Source organism: Rhamphochromis sp. 'chilingali', assembly GCF_963969265.1.
Source record: "Rhamphochromis sp. 'chilingali' genome assembly, chromosome: 12".
Taxonomy (NCBI): domain Eukaryota; kingdom Metazoa; phylum Chordata; class Actinopteri; order Cichliformes; family Cichlidae; genus Rhamphochromis; species Rhamphochromis sp. 'chilingali'.
This window is the reverse complement of record NC_137939.1, coordinates 35,099,716-35,120,578: the sequence shown is the minus strand read 5'-3', so window position 1 is coordinate 35,120,578 and position 20,863 is coordinate 35,099,716. Positions and strand designations below refer to the sequence as shown.

Sequence of the window (20,863 nt, the reverse complement as noted above, 5' to 3'; positions counted from 1 at the left end):
CATCCATGGAAAAGGAGAGGGCATGAGTCACTCAGTGCTGTGTCTTTGTATTCACAGTCGCCTCAAAAGCTTTTTCTGGCCTGCAAAGCAGTTGAATACTTGGATACATGCGATGGTACATTGCCCTCTTCTACAGAGTTCATCGCTTTCTTAAAATGCTCCATACTTCTTCAAGTACCACTGCTTAAGCAGGGGTGTCAAACTCAATGGCACATTTTAGGTCGCGGGCCAAACAAGATAAACATTTATGGACATTTGGCCAGAGGGGCCGATGGCGCGATATGACAGCCTCGCTTCTGTCAGTCCGCCCCAGGGCAGCTGTGGCTACAACTGTGGTTTGCCTCCGCCAGTGTGTGAATGAATAGTGGAAAAGTGTTATATAAATGCAATTCATTATTATTGAATCCGTTCAGAAAAGATTTTAAGAAATCTCCCAGTCTATTCTATTCACTTCAATTTTATTCATATAGCACAAAACCCCAACCGCAATCGCCTCAGCATGCTTAAAATCTTTAATCCTGAGCCTTCAGCTGGTTTATATTTGTCAGGGAGTTTTCTCCAGTTTTCCATTTAGTGGACGACTTCTCACCTTGTACTCTTGGATACTTTAGTAGATGTCAGCAGCTTATAACTACCAGCTGAATTTGGCTTATATGTCCATTAAATTCCAGTAAACATTTAAGTTGATATGGTTTGGAACTGTGCATGGAAATAAGGTGAGCGTATTAATTTGCTTAACAACAGTGGGTGTGGTGTAGCTTTAAATTCATATTATATTTAACTATAAAGAAAAACAAAAGAGCCACATAGTATAAATATATATGTTCATTAAAGTTTTTATTGCATGATTATTGGCAGCTGTTTCCTAAAAGTAAACACTGACATGAACAATCCCCATGTGAGTTTATTACAGCTTAAAACTGAAAAAGAAAGAAAAAACATTATTCTTCAAAAGAAAAACAAATTTTTAGGCTGACAAAACAAGACCAACCACATTTTTTCTCTGTTCTTTATAAAACATCCATCCATCCATCTTCTTCCGCTTATCCGGGGCCGGGTCGCGGGGGCAGCAGCCCAATCAGAGAAGCCCAGACCTCCCTCTCCCCAGCCACTTCCTCTAGCTTATCCAGGGAAATACCAAGGCGTTCCCAGGCCAGTCGAGAGATATAATCTCTCCAGCATGTCGTGGGTCCGCCCTGGGGCCTCCTCTCGGTGGGACATGCTCGAACACCTCCAGGAGGCGGCCAGGAGGCATCCTTGTCAGATGCCTGAACCACCTCAGCTGGCTCCTTTTGATGTGGAGGAACTTCTCTCCCTATCTCTAAGGGAGAGGCCAGCCACCCTTCGGAGGAAGCTCATTTCCACCGTTTGTATCCGCGATCTCGTCCTTTCGGTCACTACCCACAGCTCGTGACCATAGGTGAGGAACGTAGATCGACCGGTAAATTGAGAGCTTCGCTTTTACGCTCAGCTCTCTTTTCACCACGACGGACCGGTGCAGCGTCTGCATCACTGTGGCTGCAGCACCAATCCATCTGTCGACCTCCGGCTCCCTTCTCCCATCACTTGCGAACAAACCCCGACATACTTGAACTCCTGCACTTGGGGCAGGAACTCATCCCCGATCTGGAGTGGGCACATCTGAGCATTTACATTGTGGAGTAATGCTGCTAAGTGATATTCTTTACTATCATCATTGTTATTGTTATTATTATTATTGTTATACTGAGATGTATATATACGCTGCATATATAAATACAGCCAGCAAAAGACACGTCACAGCAAAGAGTGTAAATACAAAAGATAAGACTGTGGCAAAATCAGCTTCTTTAGGGAAGTGCTGCTTAAAGAAAGACAACAAAGGCTTTAATTTTTAACAACCTTAAAAAACAACACAAACTTATAAAATGCCCCCAAAAATGACAAGTACAAAGGTTTTTAAAGGTAACTTCTACTATCTCACATTACTAACTGCTCTAATCTAGAGAAAAACAACATTTAAAATGAGAATTTTGGAGGTTTTGTTCTGTCAGCTCCTTTTCTGTTAAAGCTCACCTCTGATACACAAATACATCAGAGTTCCCAGAAAGCTGACTCTGGATGTAGCATTTTGTTTAGATCAAAGTTTTTAGATGAAAGTTTTTATCCCCTCATTCAAAATTTTGAATGCATTTATTTTTGCTGTGTTTTATCTTTCAAGTTTTCATCTGAATTCCAAACTTACAGCATTTTACTGCTTATTTGGAACATTTTTAAATTTATTCCTCAATTAAATGTTGTGTAGCTGCAATATAAACTCCACCTGTAGAAGAACCTCTTTATGTTCAAGATGTCGAAGCATTCGGACGTATGTAGCGGCACAGTGCTCTAAACTACACAGTTGGCATTGAGCACCTATAATTTTGTTATACATGTACAGTACAGTAAAGTGCTATTCTATTCTATTCTATTCTATTCTATTCCAGTGCCACCTCTCATTATATTTACTTCAAATGTTAATTTAAAAGTTAATTAACATTAACAGAGAACTTTTTCTCCCTAATAAATAAATTAGACTTCTAGATGAATTTGAAGAACTGGGTTAGCTAATGACAAAAAACCCTGAGCCCCCAAAGTAAACCTTTTATTATGAGATCATATTTCTGATTTGGCCTTACCTTCAAGCCTTTATCCTGTTCAACTAAATCAGTTAAATTTGTAATTCTGTTATAATTAAAATAGAAATCCTGAGCCTTGAAGATATTTGCAATTTGAATGTAAGTAAGCAATGAATATTCACAATATTCCATTATGAATATCCTATTAAGCCCCGAGAATATTTCAAGCACCATTTTTTACAAGCCAGCTCACCTTCACAAAGAACATATGTGGGACCAGGATGCATCACAAACTTCCACCACAATTTACCAAAAGCAGTGCAAATTAGCAGGGCACAGAAGAGCAGACCTGATGGGTGATTAATATCCTTACAAAAATAACATGGTGAAAGTGCAGCTTTTACACTCTGGAAACAACAAGGCAGTTCATATAAAAACAGGCAGTGGATGAGAATGGATATGTTCTGATGTAAGGGTAAAGTCCTGATAGGAACTCGCAATTCTCAACAAGACAGTTTATGTTGGATGTTGCAAAGTTTTGTGCATGTGCTGCAGAGAAAATACATGCAGAGCCGTTTTGGTGCTGCGCATTCCACAGTGAATCCAAGAGAAACACCCGTAATCCAGAGAACCTGTGCACGTTCCTGTTCCTACACTCCACTATTTTCTTTTATCCAGTTGCGATATTTGGTAACTTGGGTATAGATGCCAGGTTTGTTCTTGCGAGCGCAGCCTTCGCCCCAGCTCGTCACACCAGCCAGGAAGACCCGCCCCTTGGTGCTGGTGAAAGACAGGGGTCCACCAGAGTCACCCTGAGAATCAGAGAGGAGAGAGATTATTTTCAGCTTGAAGGTTTTCTGTGAGTCCCAATAAGCATTAAAAAAGGACATATTAACCGATCCCCGATAACCGACATGATCCCCTTTTTTGGGACTTTTGGAAAAACACTCTGTGGACTGATGAGACATAAACTGAACTTTTTGGGAGGCGTGTGTCCCATAACATCTGGCGTTAAAGTAACAGCATTTCAGAAAAGGAACATTATACCAGTACTTTTGGGTTTTGCAGGACAATGATCCAAGATAAACCAGCAAGTCCACCTCTGAATGTCTTAAGACAAACAAAGTGAAGACTGTGGAGTGGAGTAGTCAAAGTCCTGACATGAATCTGACTGACATGCTGTGGCGTGACCTTAGAAAGGCATTTCCTACTTGAAAACCCTCCAGTGTAGCTGAATTACCACAATTCTGCAAAGATAAGAGAGCCAGGTTTCCTCCACAGCGCTGTAAATTACTTTGATTGCCATTAATTGCAAATGCTTGATTACAGCTGCTGCTGCCATGGGTGGCCCAACCAGTTACTAGGTTCACTGTTTCACACAGGGCCATGCAGGTTTGGACTTTCCCCTTAATAATTAACACCTTTATTTACAGACTGCATTTTGTGTGTTATCTTGTCTAATATTCAAATTCGTTTGATCTGAAACATTAAAGTGTGACAAACACAGAAATGTAGTTTATTTGTTTTAAATAAAACATCTGTCTATTACAAGCATTCGAGTTTGTACCTGGCAGGCGTCCACGCCTCCTTTGAGGACTCCAGCACACAGCATGTTGTCGGTCACCGAGTCTGTCAGGAGACTCTTGCACACTGTGCTGTTGATGATCCGGACTGCTGCCTTCTGCAGTACAGCCGCCCCGGAACCTGATAGACAGCAAAATTACTTCTAACAGCGCTCTGGTTCTTTGTCATGATCTGACTTTCAGATGCTTAAAGTTTGTTGTTTATTTTTTTGTTTTTTAGATCAGTCACCTCTTTTATTCATCTTATCCAGTTACCCAAAAACATTTTAACGGACACACTGTGCACCGTGCCATGTTAAATTTTCGGCTAACAGTTTTTAGGGTACAAAAATACTCTTATACCTGTAAAATGTAAAGTGGTGTATAAACACAGGGCAACTTGAGAAGCTCCCAGCAGTCCTATTGCAGTGAGGGAGAGTTTAGGCTCTCTCTCTAACTTTAGGTTTTGTCTAAAGGGAACGTTTTAAGCCTAATCTTAAAAGCAGAGAGTGTGTCTGCAAACTGAAAGGTCCGTGGAAGAGGGCCTGAAAAATGAAGGCTGTGCATCTCATTTTACATGTAAATATCGCACATTTGAACCAGCAGTCTGAGAGTGAAGTGCTGTGGTAGGGTGAATTTTATGTTGAGGAACATTGTTATCTTTACTATTAGGTCTTTCAGAACAATGCTTAGTGTTGAATCCACTGGCTGGCTGGGCAGACACATCTGTGGGATCAGTTAAGTTTGTTTGTGGGAACGTTTCATTGCAGACACATTTAAAAACTTCCACAACACTTCCAGTGTGGGATATTCGGACGTTTCAGACAAGCTGTGTTCTCGTCATTCTCATCATCTCACCTCCCTCCCTGGTAGCTCCCCAGCCAGTGATCCAAGCCTCTTCTCCTACTGGGAAGTCATGCGCGGGGGAGGGCAGGCAGATGGGCCAGATGTTCTGGTTGAGCGTGACGCTGTTGTCCAGTTCCATGAGAGTGATATCATTATCGTAGGTCTCAGGGTCGTAGCCCGGGTGAACGATGATCCGCTTCACGCCCCGCTTCATGGTCCACTTGCTGGTCTGACTCTGCTCGTGAAGACCCAGAAGAGCCTCCCATTGGTTAGCCTGAGAGAATCTACATGAAAAAACAGCCAAGGAATTCTTTCAGTTCATTTATGTCATTTGTCTGATTTTACATTAAAAAGCATATACAAGTACATTAAAAAAAACAAAAAACTGTAAAATTTGTGGTACACAAAATTCAAAGCTAGAGCTCCACTAGAAAGGATGTGACTTGTGTCTGGTTTTGGGAGGAGTAGTTAGAGATCAAATGAGCAGGATGTATAATATACAGGAAAAGACATTATTTTGTAGTTAGTGATACTGAAACAGCCGGTCTGTAATCATGCTTCTGTGATATATATGAAGTTATTGGGTTCTGAACTGCAAAGAAACAGTTGAGTGCATCTCATAGTTTTCGATCACTCTACACATGTCCCCCACTTATACCCATGCCTCTACAAAGTGTATGCAATCTAGTTGAAGGAGTGTCCTTTATTTCAACAGCGGTGAAAAAGTCACAGTGACTCAAATGTGGTGAACAGCACTGGTGGTGAGCAAAGATTGATTCAGTATCAGTAAGGCTCTCGTGTTTTCAGTGCACTCTAAGCTGACAGATGACGGCACAACCACAGTCCCAGTCGTTTCTACCTAAAGTTCATCTCTGACACAGTGTTCACAATCTAAACAGGGATTCACAGTACAAAGTGCCACGGATGATGAGTGCTCCACAGGCCGCTGGTCTTGCTGCTCACTTGTAATGACATATTCACACTTTGAAAGTCTGAATTCAGCCTCTAAGGACAAAATGTCTCTGTTATAGTTGGAGATTGAATTCTCATCAACGGTGATGCTTAACAGAGAATTTTGGTCTGAAACAAAAGCTGATGTCTGCACAAGTCTGACGTCCACATTAAAAATAGAGAGCACTCAGTGTAAGTGGTGAGAACAGGAGAGAGAGATGGGCAAAATTTAAATAAGGTTTTTGGTTTTTCTGAGGTCTGTTTCTGGAACTTTTTAATCACACTTCATATCAGTAAACACTCAGCCCCGTCATTTCAGATAGAGGAGCTCCTACTTGTCCTGAACGCAGTGGGCGGCGGTCAGCAGCCAGCGGTTGCTCAGCACAGAGGCTCCACACACATGTCCCATTCCCTTGAAGTGGAGGCTGACCTGCCAGGGCCACTCGCCCTCCCGAGATGCTTGTCCTCCCACGATGCGAGAGCTGCGGTACGGCCTTATCCCGCACTCTGAAAGCACACATATGTGCAGGCGTTACCGCCGCTAAACTCCATACCACAACCATCTGTAGGCAAGTGTGTGGTTAACTTACCACAGTTATCCTCATCAGAGTCGTCGGTACAGTCCTGCACTCCATCACACTCTGGGTTCATTTTACTGATGCAGAGTTTGTTTTTGCATTGGAAGGTGAACTCTGAGCATGTCTGCAGCACCAAAGCTGAAAGACGAGAGACACGTGCAGTATCAGTGAGCAACTCTGACCCACAGGTATCCTTTACCTCAAAATGCTGTTTGATTAAAGATTTTCATGAAAACCATACATTTTCAGAAGTTCTTATTTGAACTTTACTTCTTACATTTTTCACATTTGGACTCATCAGACGCATCACCGCAGTCATCTTTTCCATTGCACTTCAAATTCTCTGCAATACAGCGGCCATTTTTGCAGGAAAACTGCCCTTTGCATGTTTCTGTAAAACAAGAGAAAAATCACTTATTTACTACCCTCCACTCGAGTGTTTAATTTGACCTGTTGCTATTTTAATTCCAGAGCTCTTTTAAAGGAGTCAGTTTCAACAAAGACAAACACAGGCTAGTCTTCCACCTTTCTTCCACATACACTGCCTCTGCATGTCAACAGATTCTTATGGAAATGTGATTGCACAACCCTCTGGTCTGATTTGCCTGCTGGGCTTCCTACATTCCTCAACAAAACTGGCTTTACCGGCAGAACAACCTCTTGCATTATCTGCCACCTTGCATTTATAGTCCAGTTTTTATTACAGTACTGTTTATGCACATATTACTTTAAAATGTATGGAGAAAAGAGTGATAAAATTTGCCTGTTGCTTTGGTGAAGTTTCAACTAATTCTTTGTATCAGTACTTATTGAAAAAAGACATCTTTTTGGCTTTTATTATTTCCCTCAACTTGAATGTCTTTATACATTTTTTTAATGCAGACCCTCAGTTTATTCTCCTTTTTTTAATCTCCTCAGGTTTCTTCTGATTGGCTGCCCCTCCCAAATATAAAGGATTTGATTGGCAGGCAGGTGGGGCTAGTGCAAATGCAGTCAGACCTACTTATCTAACAAGAGCATATTTGGGATATCCTCTGTCACTGACAACACTGCCTGAGTTTTTAGTGCAATAAACTTTAAGCGATGTTTAAAATAAACATCAACTGCTGAAATAGCTCCAGTTTATTGTTTCGCTGCACTCACCACAGTTTTCTTCGTCCGTGTTGTCTCCACAGTCGTCCACCCCATCACACAGCCAAAATTTTGGTTTACAGTGACCATTTTTACACTGTATCTGAGACGCATCACACTCTAATGAGGCACACAAAGAGAACCCAACATTGTTAGGGACAGAAAAGGTGAAAGACCATTTTCGATGTGCTCCTTTAATTTCATTCTTTTCAGACAGAAAGAAGTTTGACGGTTTGGACTCACTGCAGTTGATCTCATCGCTGTCATCTCCACAGTCGCCCCAGCCGTCACACCGCAGAGTGTTATTGATGCACAGGTTGTTGCTGCACGTGAACCTTCCTGGACAAGCTGATAGGACAAACATAATATTACCTCATTTGTTCGCCGGCTTCAGAGAACGCTACAGTCCTTAAATTAAGCATGTATCCTTACGATTGTTCGGGGTGAAGGCCTCGTACTCAGCAGTGAAGCCCTGATCAACGTAGGAGGAGTCCGACTTAAATGTAATGGTCATCTTGTTGCTGTTGATGGTGAACACTGGGCTCTTCAAGTCGCTGCCACACAGCCTATAACAAAAAAACACAAAACAATGTAACTAGGTTACATATTTTACACACACACACACACACACACACACACACACACACACACACACACACACACACACACACACACACACACACACACACACACACACACACACAGAATTCTACTTTATTGTCATTGCACATGTCACAAGTGTGAGGCAACAAATTGCAGTTTGCATCCATCCAGAAAGGGCTTTTGCAATAATATAGATATAATACAGGATATAGATCTATTATAGGTATGTTACACATATGAAGGTATGTTATGAAGATACTATAACTTTAAGTATGTACCGGCTGTAGCTGTAGTGAGTGTACAAGCTATGTACAGGTTATACATATGGTTAAACAGTTGTAAACAGTTATAAAACTGTAATTATTGTATTGGACAGTATGATTGTCTACACAGCATTTACAGTAGTACACTTATCTACTTTTTCTGTCATTCTCAGTCCGGTCCTTGTACCCGACCATTGGGACAAAATGTTTTGGTTTATTAAGCCACTCATTAATCATAAGTGACTAATCATGACTAACTCATCAACCATTCAAACATCAAGGCAACAAACTCATGCAGCAACATTACTGCAACAGTCAGTAAACATTTGGACAGAAATCAGAATAATCAGCAAGTATCCAAAGACCTCTGAAATGATCTTCAGGAAGCCTGGAGAACTATTCCTGAAGACGACTTCAAGAAATGATAAAAACACTTGCCCAAGAATAAAAAGTAGCCATTCCAGGTTTTTGCCTCATAGGCTACGTTCACACTGCAGGCGAAAGCGTGTCAAATCCGACTTTTTTGACCATACCCGATCATGGTGTGACATCGTGAACGGCACAAATCTGATTTTCAAATTCGACCTGGGTCACTTTCGTATGTGGTGCTGAATCCGATACATATCTGTCTAAGGAGTTTGGAAAGAAAAGCGTCTGGACTTCTTTAAGTTACTTGAAGACGTTTCACCTCTCATCCGAGAAGCTTCTTCAGTTCTAAGGTCAAATGGTGGAGAGTCCCAGATATAAACCTAGTGGGAGTGACCCCCCACAGAGGGACAAAAGGACCCCTGATGATCCTCTAATCGCCTGAGCCAAGGTGTGAAAGCGAGTGTGGGTCCCAATCAGCCAGAGTTTCGGGTGAGCTCATTGTGAAACCTGGCCCCACCTTATCATGTGATTTCCTGAGGTCAGATGGCCCAGGATGTGAGTGGGCGTTAAGGCGTCTGGGGAGGGATCTCAAAACTGGATTATAGATTGCAGACAGTTGGTGTCGTAAACCCCGCCTCTGTTCAAAGATGGTTGCTCACAGTGGACATAGATGGCTTCTTTCACTCCTCTTTCAAACCATCTGTCCTCTCTGTCCAAAATGTGGACATTGGCATCCTCAAAAGAGTGACCTTTGACCTTAAGATGCAGATGGACTGCTGAGTCTTGTCCTGTGGAGGTGGTGTCGCATTAAATCCGTCTTTTACGTCACCGACACAAGACAGACACCAATTATCAGCACCTGAGAAAACATCGTGAACGCTTCCTGGCCATCCAGTGAAATTGTTGCGAAGACAACGTTGGAGAAATGCAAACATTTTCTTTGTATATAATCTGCAGATTCTGACAGAAATCTGCAACTATCCTGTGAAGCACCGCTCCTCTAAAACAGCAATAATGATCATTATTAGGCCATATGTAAATAACAAAATAACTTTATAACTTAAAGCAAAATTGGGAAACGTAAAATCCGAAACAAGTCTTTATATTAAGGGCCATCAGTCACACAATGCTGTTTTGGTCTGGGTCCAAACAGAGCGCGTTGTGTGTGACGTCTTCTTTTGAGCATGCGGAGCTCTCTGAGGGTTCACACTAGAGCGCGTTTGCTGTCACATTTTATTTGTAGTGTGAAGAAGCAGACAAAAAATCAGATTTGATCAAAGAATCGGAATAGAGCACGAAGACCTGCAGAGTGAACGTAGCTATATACTGTATTTCCATGTATTTCACTTCAGCTATTTCCCATTCTTCAAGCTAAATATAAGGACATTGGTGGTAATGTAAGACCTTTTAACAGCACTGTATACTAAGAATAATCTTTCTTTAAAAGGCATAACACTGCTCGTTACTGACCTTTCACCATTGATCTCAACATAGTCATGGCCGCAACCTTCAGTTTTATTTCCCAGCGAGAACTTATTGAACAGAACCTTCAGAAATTTGTTGTTTGCAACCTGAAAAACAAAGTAAAAAACAAATGAAACAGGAGTGTAAAATATTTAAAACATGATCAACTAATAAAAATAAGTCCAATAAATAGATTTTCTGATTTGTGCTTTTAATAAATTTAAAATGAGCAATGATGGAAAAATGTCATTGTCGTCATCATCATCATCTATGGGGTTTATCTTTATAAATAATAATTATATTGTTTTGCTAAAGACTCAGTTGGTCAGTGTAAGAGAAAAGTTCGTTTGGTTCTAGGTCAGCTAACTGAAAAGTGTCCTTTCAGTGGAGGGAATGAAATTCAGTTTGTGTTCAGGTTGGCAGTGAAGCATTTGCACCTGGAGGCAGAATTTAAAGTTGCATACAATCACTAAATGTCCTGCAAATTATTAATTAAACAATAATCAAGCCAAAATGCAAGAGTGCATAGAAAAATAAGTACACTCCTATTAAGAGAGTGAGTACTCGAGTAATTGAGCATCATCCAGAGTGAGCGCCTCTATAAAAACAGGTGTTTTGGCAGTTTGCTGGTCTTTGCTGGTTGTTCAGGTGTCTGTTACCATGAGTCTGCTGGAGTGCGGTCGTAGGAACAAATAGGATGCTGTGCAGAAGCCTCAGTAAAATGAAGGCTCACCTCGATGTTCCACACACATGTGGTGCGAGGAGGGTAGTTGGACGGGAAGAACGGTGAAGAGATGGAGCCTTTCTCTCCAGTCAGCGTGCCGCCACAGTCTGAGGGACGCACAGTTCATACTGACATGTTAGATCATCTACAAAGACTTTAGCTGCAGAATTAATAAAGTTTATGTCGAGATAGCATCCTTTAGATCTGACCTTTAACACATCCATCCATTCATTCATTTCCGCTTATCCTTTTCAGGGTCGCGGGGGGCGCTGGAGCCTATCCCAGCTGTCATAGGGCGAGAGGCGGGGTACACCCTGGACAGGTCGCCAGTCTGTCGCAGGGCCAACACACAGGGACAGACAACCATTCACACTCACATTCACACCTAGTGGCAATTTGGATTATCCAATTAACCTATCCCCACAAGCTGCATGTCTTTGGACGGTGGGAGGAAGCCGGAGTACCCGGAGGGAACCCACGCAAACACGGGGAGAACATGCAAACTCCACACAGAAAGAACCCGGCCTGATGGTGGAATTGAACTCAGGACCTTCTTGCTGTGAGGCAACAGTGCTAACCACCGTGCCACCGTGCTGCCTTTAACACAATTACTATTATTATTATGTACTGATTGAAAAATTATTACTGTAATCTCTGGGCTGGAAACATTAGGCAGTCTTAAGATTTCTGCTGCTGTTGCATTTTTTTCCCAACACACATTTAAGTCACACATTTCAAGTCTTTCATGCCCTGTGGAAATATTTCACAAAGAGCTGACAGCTGTTCAGAAGACGTTTGATTTACTTAGTGTAGTCTGAGGAATCGGAGAGTAGTTTGCTCTGAAGCCGGGGAAGTTTTTCTCCTCATTAGTGACCAGCATCAGCAGCATGACGTTTCCAGAGGAGATGAAGGACAGCGGCTGGTGAGGGTATCCACACTGTCTGAGCGGACAAGGGAGAGACAGAAAGAAACCTTTAGTGCTCCTGGGGCCGGGTGCATAACGCATGTGTCGGCACAAAAACGTTTTAATGCCTTTTCCCCAACACAAACTGGTGTTGTACGAGGCATGCCCTCTCCCTCCTCTGCGTATGCCTGACATGTCCCTCTGATTTCCTCATTCCGTATCCTGTCCAATTATGGTCACTCTGAAACAACTAAATATATATCTCCATATCTTTACATTCGTTCCATAGTCTCTGCCAATTTTTTAACCTGAGCCAGTGTTTCAGGGTAAACAATATTCAGGAACCCGGTTACTTTAGTCTGAACATCCCTTTGTGTTAAAAATGAGCAGCTATTAAAACACAGAATAAGAATATCAGCCTGTTTTGTCTTGTTTTCTCTGAGATAGCTGACACTTTAAATTCTAGGAAGAGATCGTTCGTCTCACTCTGTCATAGCGCGTTTCTCTATGGGGACGAGCGAGTCGTAGATTTTGATGAAGTCTCGCTGACAGTCGTCCTCCAGGATCAAGTCATCAAAGTCGAGCTGGATTCGGTGTTGCGGGTCTGCCCGAAACTTCCACTGCAGGTAGGCGTTTGAAGGGTACGGAGAGTTTGGAAATCCCGGAGACTCAACGTGCCCGGAGTTTTCGATGTGGATGTCGATGCTTTTCCTCTCTGAAAATATGACGAGAAGAACATGTTTTGGATGAAGTATACCAGTTGTGAAACAAGCAACTTTAATTTTTTTGGAACATTTTAACAAGTCAAACTTTACATAGAGAATTACAGAAAAAAAAGAAGTTCCCACCACGAAACTGGTTTATACCTGAAAGCTTGGTTTTGGTCAAGCGTGGATCTATAGCTGTAAACACAAAGATAAATGTGTTAGTAAACCACATATATCAGTTCCTCGTTACTAATTAAAACAACAATAATCATTTTTGCGTTTTTGATTAAACTTTACTCGATATTTTTAACAAAACCTTGGAGGAAGAATTCAGAGCAGATGTAGCGTCAATATTTGAGAACAGACGTATCGTAGCGGGACGTCTTGATGTCTCACTGTCGTCATTGGAAACAAAAGCTTACTGCTTAGTTTTGCTGTACAAGCAGCAGTGCTGCAGTTTTTTGATCATTTGTGAATCGCAGTGAGACACAAGTAAGCTCCTGTCTGTCACCAAATGTTATAGTTATGATTATACATATACACCAGGACTATGACTCTTACTACATATAACTATATATCCTCCAAGGGTTTATGCAGTTTCACCACTTTAGGAATCTATTCGCTCCTCAGTCTTTAACAGTGTCCAGCATCATGTTTGTATGAGACAAAGAAGCTTCTAGAAGATGTTTCCCCATAAGAAAAGATAAGAGCTGAGTTGAAGAATCCATTAACCATTAGAAGAAGAACCATTCATCGTTAAAATGTCTGCATGTAAGTTAAATATACTTTTTAAATTAATTTAATAAATTTTTTTTTAATTAATTAACTAATTTTTCCAAGAGTTGTCAACGACAGCACAGTGCTCCAGGTTTAAAGGGTCATATCAGAGCGTAGATTTTACTTTTCAGTGCAGGCAGATGAAGAACAGACATATGGAGAACAGCTGGTGGTTAAGTGCCCATAGTGAATACAAAGCTAATAATAATTTGATGTAAAAAAAAAAGCTTGAAAATTGTTTTGGATGAACAACCTTGTAGAAAACTAATCTGTGAGCCGTCAAACCTTGTGTCACGATGTCGTTGACACTCAGGGCGTCTGTGGGTTTCAGCAGGAATCGTCCTTTTCCGCCCTCCTGACTTCCTGCTGGAGGCTGCATAGAGTCGATGGCTTCATCCAGCGAGGCTTGCTGGGGTGGGGGGACATCAAACTCTGATTCGTAATAAGCCACAATGGTGTTCGACCCTCTGTCGCCCTCACTGCACAACAGGACACACAGAGGATTTGTACAGGCTTCATTCAGTGCAACAGAGAAGCAACTGCGCATTACAGCTATGTACCAATCAGCCGCCTCAATACAACAATCAGATTAGTACTGTGTAGGTCCATTTGCTCTCTGAACTATCAGAGCGTGGACTGCACTTATTGCCTTTATTTCTGACCCCTTAAAAGATCTTCATTGATATTCACTTTTCCCGTCACTGGTGATATTGTTGTGGCTGGCTGGTACACGCTGTCTCTTTCACAGTACCTGAAGGCCTGAACGGACGAATGGTTGAAGTATCTGTCCAGCAATGAGTTTTTGGAGTACATCAGTTTGAGCTGAAGAGAAAAAGGTCACATTATGGCACCTATTACCTTTATGGCCTCAACAAATAGAGAAACAGGTGACAGAGGAAGACACAGAGCAGAAGTGGTTAGAAGTAACATCAAGGTTACAACTCAGACTCGCAGCACACAATCATGTAGTGACGCAGAGTGTGCTGTAATGGATTTTGGGGAAGTAGGTCCTATTAAAAGGCCTGAAAAGATTAGTCTCACTGGAAGTGTAGGAGTGCTATCACCTCTGCCTACTGATAGTGCTGATAGTTGTTGGAGGGTTCTATGTTAGAAATTTGTGTTTCTAAGTTGAGGGTGTAATGGATGCTGGTGAATGAAGACAGCTGCACTCCAAGATACCAATTACACACACACACACACACACACACACACACACACACACACACACACACACACACACACACACACACACACACACACACACACACACCACTATACATGCATCTATATTTCAGATTGTTCTTGTATGTCTTCTAAATATTTATTTCTATCACAGAGCAAACCTGAAGGTCTCATGATGAATGTATAACACCGCATATATGGAAAATTCCCATGATGCTTTGGAACTGTCAGGTCTCACCTGTTTGCAGACCTGAGCAGCCAGGTTAGTGAACTCAGAACTGCCAGGCTCCTCATACTGTGGCAGGAATTGCTTGTTGTTGATTTCCATGGAGCCGATATAAATTCTCTTCATTTTCACATGCTGGGGCTCTGAAGACACACAGAGATGTTTCCAATATCTTTATACACAACATTCTGATCACAACTGTATATAATTGTTATGACAATTTTATGGGTGAGTTTCCCTTGTGGACTGGACCTCTCTCTCTTACAGGACAAATAACACTGTTACAGTCGTGAGAGGAAAGCTGGGGTAGTTTCTTCACTCATTAGTGAGACGTCCTGGCTTTGCCGAGGGTATTTTTATAGTGACAAACTCTTCTTTCCAATAAATGAAGATCTTCTAAATTAGCGAGACACCATTTCCTCTCCATTATCTGCATCAAGCTGTGTAATTGAGATTTATATCAGGGAGTCAATTATTCTGAATTTGAAGCTTTTGTTTTCATAGGAGCCACAGTATCCAGAGTCATACGCAGCGAGGACGTAACACTATTAATGAGATAATCCAGTCCAGGTAGCTGCTCTGTTTCAATTAGACCTTACACCTGCCAGACAAGGTGTGTCCTAGGATGCTTAAGGCGTGTGCTGCTGAACTTGGGGAGCCGCTACAACGAGTCTTCAACCTCAGTCTGCGACTGGGGAGAGTGCCCGCCCTATGGAAGACATCCTGCATCGTCCCGGTCCCCAAAAAGAACCGGCCCAATGAGCTGAATGACTTCCGACCGGTGGCACTGACGTCACATCTTATGAAGACTCTAGAGCGGCTCTTCCTCAACTTCCTCCGACCACAGGTACAACATGCCCAGGACCCACTACAGTTTGCATACAAGGCGGGTGTCGGAGTGGAGGATGCCATCCTGTACCTCCTACACAGAGCCCACTCACACCTGGATGGGGGAAAAGGCACGGTCAGGATACTGTTTCTTGACTTTTCCAGTGCCTTTAATACCATCCGGCCCTGTATGCTTCAGGAAAAACTGAACAGGATGGAGGTGGACCCCTGCCTGGTGGCTTGGATCTCCGACTACCTCACCGACAGACCACAGTACGTCAGGCTGAAGGACATCACGTCTGACACTGTGGTCAGCAGCACAGGAGCACCACAGGGAACTGTGCTGTCCCCTCTTCTCTTCACCCTGTACACCTCTGACTTCTGCTACAACTCTGAATTATGCCATATTCAGAAGTTTGCAGATGACACGGCCATCATGGGGTGTATCTGGGATGATCAGGAAGAGGAGTACAGAAGTCTGGTGAGGAACTTTGTCGCATGGAGTCACACAAACCACCTGCAACTCAACACCTCAAAGACTAAGGAACTGGTTGTGGACTTCGGGAGGTCCAGAGAAGGTCCACTGCCAGTTCAGATAGAGGGGGAGGAGGTGGAGGTGGTCAACAAGTACAAGTACCTCGGGCTGTGGGTGGATAATAAACTGGACTGGTCATGCAACACAGAGCACCTGTATAAAAAAGCCCAAAGCCGACTGTACTTCCTCAGGAGGCTGAGGTCTTTTAACATCTGCAGGAAGCTCCTGAGGATGTTTTACCAGTCGGTGGTTGCTGGAGTACTTTTCTATGCTGTGGTGTGCTGGGGGAGCAGCACAGCAAAGAAGGACTCATCCAGGCTGGAGAAACTGATCAGGAGGGCTAGCTCTGTGGTCGGCATGAAGCTGGACACTCTGGTGACAGTGGCAGAGAAAAGGACATTAAAGAAACTGATGGACATTATGAACAATGCCAGGCATCCTCTGCACACGGCCATAAACAACCAGAAGAGTTGCTTCTCACAAAGACAAGAACTAACAGACTTAAAAACTCCTTTGTCCCACACGCCATCAGACTGTTTAACTCCTCTCTGGAGGGGAGAGGGAGGGGAAACAGGAGGACAAAGGAGGAGGAACAACTAAGCTGTAGTGCCTCTTCACCTCACTGTACAATACCTTGTGCAATACTTTTTGTAAATAGTCAATAGTGCAATAGACTCAATACTTGAAATGTGCAATTCACTTGTATTTTTATTTTTTATTCCTATTTATTCTATTTATCCCCTTTGTATATTTTATTTATATTTGTCTCTGTATTTATATATATGTGTGTGTGTGTGTGTATATATATATATATATATATATATATATATATATATATATATATATATATATATATATATAACAATTCTGTAACTGTAACTTCGGTCGTTGCTGTGCTTTTTTTTGGAAGTTGAATTTCCCAGAGGAACCCACCCGAGGGATTAATAAAGTTCTATCTTATCTTCTCTCTCTTATCTTATATCCTGTCTGACATCAAGGCGCTCAGATATGTATTTTCAAATCCAACCCCCAGCATCAGGTTAGCTGAATGTAGTTTGATGAAGTCAGCTTACGGCAAAACAGCCCGACCAGCAATGCAATCACAGCCAGAACACCAATCACCAAGGCGACTCCTATCCCTGCCCCCTTCTTGTTGCATGACTTCTTCTCCACGTCCTTGGGATCTGGAGCCTGCAGAAATGCTTCCTCAACGTCATTGTCCTGCATACAGAGATAGTTGGAGAAGACAAAGTTTATCAATTGGTTCAGGACTGTACAAAATCTCAAAGTGGCCTCAACATTTTTGTTTTGTTCAAGGCCAAAGTTTGTTTTTTATCTTTGTTTTTTTGTGTGTGTTTTTTTACTCAGTCTGGCGTGCAACGTTATCAGGTAGGAATAGCAGGTTAGTAGACAGCAGACTGTGGGCTATTTACTCGACTGCAGTATTGGATGGTGTTTTCCAGTGACAGCAGCACAGCGCTCGGTCTAAATTCAACAGTCCCCCAGCTTTTTGAAGATGCTGCTGTTCAGCATGTTTGTATTCACTACAGACTCTATATAAAAATGTAGAAGACTCACTGTGAGATTTGAAGCCTGAACCAGCAGTTTGCAGTTTTTAAGGATTAAAATGTCCAAATTGGACCACAGAGTGGACTCCTAACTTAATGGGAAACATAGTGACCTGAGTAAGTTATTATATCCATGTCACAGCCTGACTGAGAATCCAGCCATCTTCTTTTGCTCATCCTTATTCCGGGCAGCTGGAGCCCATCCCAGCTCTTACACCCTTGACTGGTCCATTAACAATAGTCAGTAAAAGGCACCAAGCAAAATGGAGTGCTCCATCTGATCCCTAATTTCAAGTATTAAAGTTAACAAAAAGAGGAGTTATAAAAACAGCTATTATGACAACTAGAAAACTAGCCCCACAGGGTAAACCAGATTTTGTATAACAGATGTAAACGTGTTTATTTCTGTTGTATAGTTGTGCTCTTTAATACGGGAGTCTGTGGCGACTGACTTAGTATTTTGGCACCTGGTTCAACTGTGCTTCCTGTTTGCAGGTTAGTGACAGATACATAAGTTCATCCAAGTTCATCTCATGTAAATTTGACTTCTGTCAACTTGGTTTTTTTTTTTTCACAGGCTTTGTGTTTGTACAGCCACAGCTTTTCAGATTACTTTTCAAAACTGCCTGTTTTGTTCAACAAACATGTTTGATGCACATTTTACACAAAACTACAAAAAAGAGAAACTTGAGGCAGCATGTGCATATGTACCTCCATTCCTTCCCATCAGTCTTAAGCAAATATGCATACATTAACTTTTTCCTCCCCTCATGTCACTGCTGACATTTTGAAAATAAAATGATCCAGCAGTGTGAATGGGAGAAAACATCTAGAACTATTAACTAGTGCTACAACAAAGTGGAGTCAGAATATACAGTGAGCACAGCAGACTGTAAGCACCAGGGGCATCGCCCCAACCTGATACTTTAGTTCAAAGTTGATGATAAATTTGTGAAAAGGTGTTACCTTCAGTTTTTAGTTGTACTTATGACTGTAAAGGCAGCAAATGAGGACACAGTGTGTTTTCCAATGCACTGTAAACCTGTTCAGCTGTGTCAAGCAGGGTGTTGCTGCACAGGAATGTCTCTATGACTGTTATGAAATGCCAGCATGTTGTATCCTGGACACACCATTAGATCTCTAATGCGGTGCTTTAAAGAGCTGGTTGGTGCCTCATTATAGGGTGCGACATAAATGCTCTCCCTTCAAACAATCCAAAAAATCATTTGTCTCAAAGGCAAAATTGTGTGAAGCAACTATGCAACTAGCAACTGTGAACTAACCCTTCCACAAACCCTGACATAATGTGCACATCTAACCACAATGTGTGATTAACATTAATCTCTTTAATAAACTAGATATTACACGCTTACATAGAAGATCCAGAATGACTGACCAAACAAACACTGTTTGTCTTCAGAAGATAGAATTGATATCAGTATAGTTTTGCGCAGCTTTTCTACCAGGTTCTTGAATGAGCTCCAGCTCTATTCTGGATTTTTGAAGCCATTTGGTAAAGAGGTTAAGGTCAGTATTACTTTACTAATTAGTTACTACTTTCATGGGGGAAAATACTTTGTGAGCCTTATTTTTTTAATGTTACAACTGGCAAAGGGCAAGAAATAACCAATCTAGTCCAAATACTAATCACTCCACTGACGTCCACACACCTGCAGAAACACTGGTGGTGAGATAAGAGTTGTAAGGTTGCACACCCTGACGGTGCACACCCTGGACCGGGTGCCTAACAGTGGGGTTGTTTGTGCCCAGGTCACTGATCACAGGGGACCTTCAACTGTGTCCACAGATTATTTACTGACAGGTGTGGAGGAGGTGAAACCATCTACATTCTTTCGATGCCTGAGCAGTGTTTAGTCTACTTCTGGTTTCACATTAACAAACATACAAACACATTTACAGTGAAACTGTATAATGTTGCCACATTAATCAGGCACTGGAACATAACTGCTTTTGGGGTGGAAATTTGAGATTGATTGCTTCAATCCATCTCCATGTCGGTTTCTCAAGGTAAATGTTTGATCAGAAAATGTTAATCAGCTCATTATCATATAAAACACCAGAAATCAGAAAAGAACAAACGCTGATGTCGTTTCCAGCTCTTTGATTATTAAAACTGAACCAGGCGCCGTTCTGTCATTTAAACAACTAATCAATAAAACCAAAATCCACCCTCAAAGAGTGAAAATATGCAGGTTCAATGCCAGAGGCGCGCCAGGTTTCAGTGGAGTTCAACAGAAACCAGTGCTCACATTACTCGAACAGATCGCACTTAAACTAATAAAACCCGCAGTGTGACGTGGGAACAGGTTCAGCCTGTGTTGTAAAGCTAATCCAGAAATCCTTCTGCACATTGTGCATATCAGTACGTTCATAATTCCGATATAAATCAATCATATTTATGTTTTTTAAAACCTGTTCCTGGTGTGACGTCACTGAGAGGTTACCATAACAGGTGTTGGACTTACCCGTTTGGGACGGAACTTTTGTCCTGAATCCAGGGAATCCATTAGTCCCTTTGACTTTTTCTTTTCTTTCGTTTTTTTCCCTCTTTTGTCGCTTATCGATTTTTCTCCAACACTAAAATCGCAGCGCGGTCATGGCGGCGACAGGTGAGCAGCGGCAGGTGTCTCTCTCTCTCTCCCTCTCTCTCTCGCTCTCTCTTCCCAGCTGAGCAGAAACGTAAACAGCTGTCTTCTTCTTCTTCTTCTTCTTCTTTGGATTTTTGTCTTTTTCTGACAGGTTAGTTAAAGATGCTGTAGCCTGGCCAGAGTCGGTGGTGTTTCTGGGTCGGTGTCAGAGCGGGTTCTACAGCGAGAATGAGGAAACAGGGCAGGGCGGAGATCAATGGGGGGGCCAGAGAGGAGGAGACTGTGTGCTGCGGGTGGAGCACACACCTGTTACTTCATCTACAGACTTCCCATCAGCCGCGGCTAAACTCATCAGCGTATGCACCTCGTATCTGGCTTCATTGCAGTTTTGACATAGTATTTATTTTATTCTATTCTATTGTTTTTGTTATTTTATGCT

At 42.2% G+C, this 20,863-nt stretch overlaps 1 protein-coding gene across 1 annotated transcript; it reads right to left on the bottom strand.

Moving 5' to 3' along the window:
- Positions 1 to 829: 829 nt before the first annotated feature.
- Positions 830 to 20,658, bottom strand: LOC308406946 (suppressor of tumorigenicity 14 protein-like). The gene is made up of 19 exons (XM_080898277.1): positions 20,302 to 20,658; positions 17,321 to 17,468; positions 14,897 to 15,027; positions 14,228 to 14,298; positions 13,762 to 13,955; positions 12,859 to 12,894; positions 12,479 to 12,707; positions 11,893 to 12,029; positions 11,098 to 11,195; positions 10,371 to 10,471; positions 8,098 to 8,231; positions 7,909 to 8,013; positions 7,678 to 7,785; positions 6,812 to 6,925; positions 6,547 to 6,672; positions 6,292 to 6,463; positions 5,018 to 5,289; positions 4,165 to 4,301; positions 830 to 3,409 (listed from the first exon to the last, which is right to left on the bottom strand). The coding sequence occupies exons 1-19, from the start codon at positions 20,341 to 20,343 to the stop codon at positions 3,248 to 3,250; spliced, it is 2,517 nt and encodes an 838-aa protein (XP_080754403.1). The 5' UTR covers positions 20,344 to 20,658; the 3' UTR covers positions 830 to 3,247.
- Positions 20,659 to 20,863: the final 205 nt, after the last annotated feature.

Excerpts from the sequence above, each read along its gene's own strand:
- LOC308406946 (XM_080898277.1), bottom strand. The coding sequence starts at position 20,343 with ATGGATTCCCTGGATTCAGGACAAAAGTTCCGTCCCAAACGG. Across the intron at positions 8,232-10,370 it reads GTTGAGATCAATGGTGAAAG|GCTGTGTGGCAGCGACTTGA; the intron begins GTCAGTAACGAG and ends TTTTTGTTATAG. Across the intron at positions 7,786-7,908 it reads CAGCGATGAGATCAACTGCA|AGTGTGATGCGTCTCAGATA; the intron begins GTGAGTCCAAAC and ends GTGCCTCATTAG.